The sequence below is a fragment of the Protobothrops mucrosquamatus genome, unplaced genomic scaffold (assembly GCF_001527695.2).
Source record: "Protobothrops mucrosquamatus isolate PMUCROS unplaced genomic scaffold, P.Mucros_1.0 scaffold1805, whole genome shotgun sequence".
NCBI lineage: Eukaryota > Metazoa > Chordata > Lepidosauria > Squamata > Viperidae > Protobothrops > Protobothrops mucrosquamatus.
In genome coordinates this window covers 493,357-500,508 of record NW_015387942.1, presented here as the reverse complement: position 1 = coordinate 500,508, position 7,152 = coordinate 493,357, and the positions used below count along the sequence as shown (strand labels likewise).

Here is a 7,152-nt window from a genome sequence, read left to right as displayed (position 1 = left end):
CCAACAAGCGGGCCTGGCCTAGGGAGGATTTTTAAATTGGGTTTTTTAGAAATTTTAATCACACAACACTAAAATTTTGGTTTTAATTTGGTTTTATTCGGTGGGGTGTGTGGGTCTCTCTTTGTTTTAATAATGTTGTGAGCCGCCCTGAGTCCTTCGGGAGAAGGGCGGGATACAAATTGGAATAATAATAATAATAGGCCAGCTGCGTGCAATCTTTCTGCCTCCCTCCAACTCCAAGAAGACTTCCTTCCTCCCTCTCCGAAAGGGCCTCAGCTGGCTAGGCTCTCCTGCCTTCCCCTCACCACTCCCAAGAAGCCTGGCCTCCCGTACCGCCTTCTTTGCCCCAACATATCCAGGTCCACATATTTTTTCCTTCCCTTGCAGCTGCTGACAAGCATACCCACCTGATGCAAGGCTGAGTTAGAGAGCTAGGCAATTTTCTTAAGGCTACAGAGGCAATCTTTTTCAAGGCTGGCCAGGAATGGGGTGGGGATGGGGTGATAAGGGAGAAGACCTGTGCACTGCTGGGCCTAGCTGGCCAATGGCTTCTGCATGCCAGTGGGCACTGGGCCTCCCAAGACCTCTCTCTCACCCTCAAAGCACCATGTGCAGTTGATTAACTGCAATGATTGTGATCATTGAGTAAGGCAGCTACATGAGTGTTTCACTTAACGACCATGACTTACAACCACAATTCTAGGCTCAGTTGTGATTGTAAGATGAGAACTAATTATAATAAGGTTATCTTGAGATTTTACTGTGCTGGGAAGTAAAGGAGAAAAGAAATCATCCTAACGGATTAAACTAAAACAATTTAAGCAAGTATTCTTACGCATTTTCCATTAGACTGTAAAATGAAGGAGATTCATCTTACAAAATTGATGGACAAATGCATCAATAGTGTTTTGTCTTATGCCATTTGTGTCATAATAAAGATCAGCAATGGGTAACAATATAATAAAGAACAACATAGTTATTCTTCATGCTTCACATGTTTAATTCTTTTCAGTGAATAGAATCACTATCAAATAGTAGATGCACTATTTTGTACAATGATTAGGTATGTGTGTATATGTGTGTGCACATGTGTGCACATACACACATACATGTGCTTGATTTTGGGAGTCTGCCTGGACAAATCCATTTAATTTTCTTGGCAGCATTTGATGAGAGTGAGTGACTGGCCCAAAGTCATTCAGCTAGCATGATGCCTAAGGCAGAATTCAACAGTATCCTGGTATCTGGCCTGGTGCCTTTAACTAGTACAGAAAACTGGCTGTTAGTAATTAGTGCTAAATTAAAGTTAATTCAACAATATGTTGGATGACAGACTATTATTAATACGTAAAAAAGTACACTTACTTTATTATCCCCTCCTATAGTAGTTACGGATTAACTATCATTTTACTGCAAGAAAACAGCCACATCTTTCATTAATAATAAAGTAACAAGAATGTTATAGAGAGTATCTCTTCAACTTCAACTGGAAATTGCAGGTAAGGCTAGAAGGCTATCTTGCTCAAACTGCAGGTAGGCCTGGGATGAACAGAAGGTAGAGCATCACTGGATTTGTTAATCTTTGCCTGCTGGACTTGCAACCTTGCTTCCTGAGTTCAATTGTGGGAGGCAAGCAGTTTACTTATCTTCAACCTGGCACTGTGCTTTCTTCCTAGAAACAGAAGAACCCACATGCTTGTGCTTACTGTTATATCTGGTAGCTTGAAAGAGAATATTCTTTCCCATACACCCATGCAGTTTTTAAGGCTACTATGACTTTGCCTTCAGTGTTTTTCTACAAAAGTGTTAGACCTCTTCTAGTTTGTCTTCTTCCTCAGTTTTGCACATCCAGTCAAAGAAACAGATCCAATTCAGATTTGTCCTGTACATAAAACCCTATGAATCTTTGAATTAATCTAGTCTTTTATTGCAATTGTTTAAATTTTTTAAAGACTCTTACCCTTGTTCTTTCCACAGGGTCTCTTCAAGTTCTTTATTTTCATTCTGCCATGTCTGAAGCTCATTTTTCATGGCATCTACATCTTCTTGAATATAGTCCATTATTTTTCCAAGAGGAAGAGCACTCCGACAAAGGGCCTGAATGGAGCTGCAAAATTTCTCTATTTCTTTAGTTACTAAATCTTTTTCCTTTCTCTTTGCTGCCTCTGACAAAAGTGGCTTCTCCTAAGTTTTAAGAAAGTTCAGATATCAATCAATGGGCAAAATAAAGTAACAGGGCTGAAAGAAGCATCAGTGACACAGTGCTCATTTCACAAGGAGACATGGAATATAAATCAAGTAAATATCAAATGCAGAGAAATAAAATATGCTTATTTTAGTAAAAATTATGTCATTGGATAATACAATAATCAAACATTAATATATTCTCCCAGTCCTTATGAGGGACAGCCCAATTAGACATCATTTATTCAGAAAGCAAATCAAATATTTTATGTCAACATGACTTCCTTAGTCAACAATTCATCTTCCTTCAATTTCCAGACTTTTTTCATGGCCAAAGGATTGCATAAGAACAGCATCTGAACCCCCAGGTCCAACATCTTAGATCTAGCATCCATGGTGATATAGTTATAGTCTCATGGTAGTATAATTTATCTTCTCATAAATAAAGATGGAATAATTGTTAGTGAACTAATCTAAACAGAAGGTTATTCCTGGATCTTACAGGAATGGGTGCAATTGGTGCACAAGATGGATTTGTGCAAAGGCCACCCTGGCCACAGCTTCCACCTGCTCTTTCAGCAGAAGTTGTGAGTCCAAAAGGACACCCAAATTGCACACCAGTGTGAGGTAGTATTACCTCCCCATCAAAAGTCAGCAATTCTCCTCACCCTGGAGGGCCGAAATTCCACAACCATTCTATCTTGCTGCAGTTGAGTCACGACTGCAGGGGCTGTAAGCACCTGCTTTCCAGGAGCTTACAGCCCCTAGGCACAGAGCCAGCACCCGAACAGCATTACTTGCCTAGCATGAGGTAGAGATGTATAATTGGGTATCATTAACATATTGATGACACTGAACCCTATGTCAGCGGATGACTTCTCCCAGTGACTGATATAGTTGTTAAATAGGAGGGGAGAGAATCCAAGGCCTAACATACCTTACATAATAGGAGTCTAAGCTTGGTCCTCTCCTCCCCACTAGCACTCACTGGTACTAGCTATGGAGAAAGGAAAAGACCCACTGAAAAACACTGCTCCCAACTCCTAATCCCTGGAATAATCCAGCAACATACCATGTTAATAGTATCAAAAGTTGCTGAGAGATCCAGAAGGATTAGGGTGGACACACCACCCCCATCCTGAGCCCTCCAAGATCATCCACAAGTGCAACCAAAATGCCTTGGTACTATATCCCAGTCTGAATCCTGACTGAAGAGGGTCTAGATAATCCACTTCATCCAAGGCCCTCTCTAGTTGGGAGCTCACTTCTCTCTTGACAGAGTGTTAAGAGTGTTTAGGGAAGATTGGGGACTGGATGAAAGTTATCTAAAACTATACAGTTCAAGGATGGCCTTCTGGGGAGGAGTGATCCACTGCCTCTTTCAAGGCCAGCAGAACTACCCCCTCCTATAAGAAGGCATATACCATCCCTTGGACCAAACAATATGCCATCCCTTAAATGGATCCAGATTACAGGTCTTGGACCCTGGATGAGAAGCTAGATCTTCTCATCTAGAATCCAATTCCAAAGTCAAGTGACTTTATGCAATAGATGTCTAGAATAATCTCCACTGTGATCCTGGAAGGACTAATTCTACACCCCTTAGGAGGGAGAATTGGTCATCCAAAACTGGACTGCTGGCCAGCCATCTGGGGATGCAATAAGAATGGAGACTTAAGTATGGTTCGCCACTCTTACCACAACAAGATAAGTCCTGATAAAGGCTTGTACCTGTGTTTTATTAGCTTCATCCCTCATCTTCCTCCACTGGTGCTCTAAGTGTTCTTATGTCATTTCATTACCGACTGTAAACCAAGAGATCCTATGGAAACTGCAGAACTGAACAAACATGGAGCATGCCAACCCTGCCAGATTGAATTGATCAGGCAGATAATATGGGAGATAAATAGTCCTTCAGCTAACAAGGCCCTATACCATAAAGGACTTTATAGATGGTAACCAGCATCCTGAATCACACTAAGAAGCAAGCTAGAGCCACTGCAGCTCGTAAAGCAGAGGTGTTACAGGAGCGTGCTGACGCATGCCCATCGCTGCTCACTGTTGTCTTCAAGAACAACCCCTTGAATTAATAACAGAAAGCATAGGTAATATGAAGAAGTCAACATCTCCCCCATTTACTTTAATTTCTACATATCTTCATTCTTGTTTTCAGAAGTTCCAGCTTCCCTAGGGTCAGGGAAGACAAATTGTATAATTCTTCTAGGAGCAATAACTCTTTGCATAGGGAAGTCAAACAGCTCTATTGTATCATCTGCTGAATAATTACCCTAATTTGCTTTCCACACTTTTCTATAAAAAAAAAAAACAGAATAAAGGGAATATTTTCTCAAATTTTCAGCTATTCAACATACAGAAGGTTGTGAAAAGTTCTGAACCATAACTCTCTTCTGAGGAGGAGCCAGAAAATGACAGAATATGAAAATGCTAAAAAATAATATCAAGAAGTTATAGATATTAATGTTGATTGAGCCGTGGTGGCACAGTGGTTAGAATGCAGTAATGCAGGCTAATTCTGCTGACTACCAGCTGCCAACAATACAGCAGTTTGATTCTCACTGGCTCAAGGTTGACTCAACTTTCCATCCTTCCCAGGTTGGTAAAACGAGGACCCAGATTGTTGGGGGCAATATTCTGACTCTGTAAACCACTTAGAGAGGACTGTAAAGCATTGTGAATCGGTCTAAGTCAGGGGTCTTAAAACTTGGTCCTTTTATGACTTGTGGACCAACTCCCAGAATTCCTCAGCCAGGCATGCTGGCTGAAGAATTCTGGGAGCTGAAATCCACAAGTCATAAAAGGACCAAGTTTGAAGACCCCTGGTCTAAGTGCTATTGCTATTGCTTGAGTCCCTTTAATCAGCATCAATCATGAATGGAAGGTATGGAAAGAGAAAATATATCAACTTTCCTATATTTTTGAAAATCTTGCCACAGGGATGCCATGGATATTAAAATTATTTGCAATAACTATAAGCCATTTACAACTGACCAATCAAATGCTGAAAAAACATAATGTCAGCCAGGGTGGAATTTTTTCTTTAGAGAAGAATTACAACTTTTAAACCAGGAGTACCTTAATACCTTCCTTCCTTCCTTCCTTCCTTCCATTTGTCACATTTCTGAACCGCCCAGTTCCCTCGGAAAGGGACTTTGAGTGGCATATACCAAAGTAATAAAACAAATGCTGTTGAAACAATGCTTTCTTTGTTTACATCCCTATGATAACCATTGCTTTAATATTAAAATCAGTTAAACGATCATTATATTGGAGATATTAATAAAGTGTAATAGATAAAAATTTGCCATAAACAATTCTTCGAAGTTTATTAGCGAGTTACCTTTTCAGCAGATTTTTGCAACTGTGATAATTCATAATCCTTCTTTGTTTCCAGTATTCTTTGGACAAGGCTACCTATTAAAAATGAGTACTGTTACTAAGGAAACTACAAAGATATTGTATAAAAAGAAGAAAAAAGCAAACTTGCATCTTAATTTAATTTTCTTTCACTAAAATAAGATATTTTGTCCTAAAATTATTTCAGTACGTCCTGTAGAAGTACCATGAAAATAATTTATACACTACTCCACTACAAAGACACAACATAAATTTGATCTTTTCTAAACTGTGATAATACAATAAGATGACAAAAGTCAATCCTTTTGTCAAGTTTTTGAGGATACTATTGGTTGATTTTCACCAGTCATTTAATTATTTGTGCTATTGATATTTAAATATATAAAATTGTGTATATATTGTATAAAATTGTGTTAATAATCACATTTGTAATCTGATAATACTGATACATTAAAATGCAGTTTCCAGGGGCATTTAAAATGTGGAGAAATACTTTGATAAAAAAAATTAATGCAAGAGTGTTTTGTAAAACCTTATAAAAATGATAAATATTCATTTATCCAGCGGGAACTGGCCAACCAAGGGAAAAACACTGGAAGACCCCTCAGTGTAAAGTTTGATGAGTATCCCTAACAGTTGGAATTTTTCCTAGCCCATGTCCTGGCATATATTCAAGAGTATGGGCTGGAGATTCCCTCTGAAGGCACTAAGATGCAGAGTATTGGAGGGGGCCGCAGCATGCTGGATGGTGACACTTCACAACATGAATGCACCTGAGCTGAGGAACTTCAATCATTTCATGACGGCAATTCAAGGACTACCTAGCTGACCGTAAAGTGAGGAACCGCATCAAAACCATGCGTCAGGGCTGCAGAGTGGTGGCGGAATACACTGAGGAATTCCATGATTTGGCATGCTGACTGAATGACTGGCCAGACGATATCCTCATCAGCTGTTCAAAGATGGATTGAATGTACAATGCCTGCGTCTTGAGGAGAGCCCCATGACCCTCCCATGCATGCTACATCCTGGCTGAGGTGAAGATCGACCAAGTGCACAATAAGCATCATGCGACATGGCCATGGAAGATTTCACCTCCAGAGAAAAGAGAGACCACGAAACCGCAGAACCCGCAACTAGGCTTTACCGTTTTAAGTGCTGCCAGGAAGGGCACTGGACAGCAAAGTGCAAAATTGGCCGTCCCGCCAAAAAGATCACCTTGAGCTCGGGGGGGGGGGAGAGAAACTACTAAGGCGCCGCAGAAGGTCTGGGAGACCTCACAGAAAGGGGTTGAAGCCGTCAAATTCACCCCATCCCCCAAAAGAGGCGAGAGAACTCCGACCCTGCCAAATGACGACCAAGAACTAACTGACCTTCTTTTTTTTAAAAAAATTTTTTTTATTGATTTTTCATTGAAAAACAGAAACATAAATCTTTTATCACAATATCAACCATAAAAAGAATCAACACCAATCAATACATTCACGGACGTGTCCGGTGTCCCCCTTCTGCACCACCCTCTCACTTGCCTACACCTTCCTCCTCGCTATCCTACCACCACTCCTCCTTCCTCCCTCTTTCCTACCTCCCTTT

At 40.3% G+C, this 7,152-nt stretch overlaps 1 protein-coding gene across 1 annotated transcript in view; it reads right to left on the bottom strand.

Moving 5' to 3' along the window:
- The window catches only part of TRAF3IP1 (TRAF3 interacting protein 1), a 142,068-nt gene that overhangs the window by 23,364 nt on the left and 111,552 nt on the right, over positions 1 to 7,152 (bottom strand). The window contains exons 13-14 of the mRNA XM_015823241.1: positions 5,543 to 5,616; positions 1,961 to 2,184 (exon numbers count right to left, since the gene is read on the bottom strand). Of these exons, the coding sequence (XP_015678727.1) occupies positions 1,961 to 2,184; positions 5,543 to 5,616 (298 nt within the window). The remainder of the gene's footprint in view (positions 1 to 1,960; positions 2,185 to 5,542; positions 5,617 to 7,152) is intronic.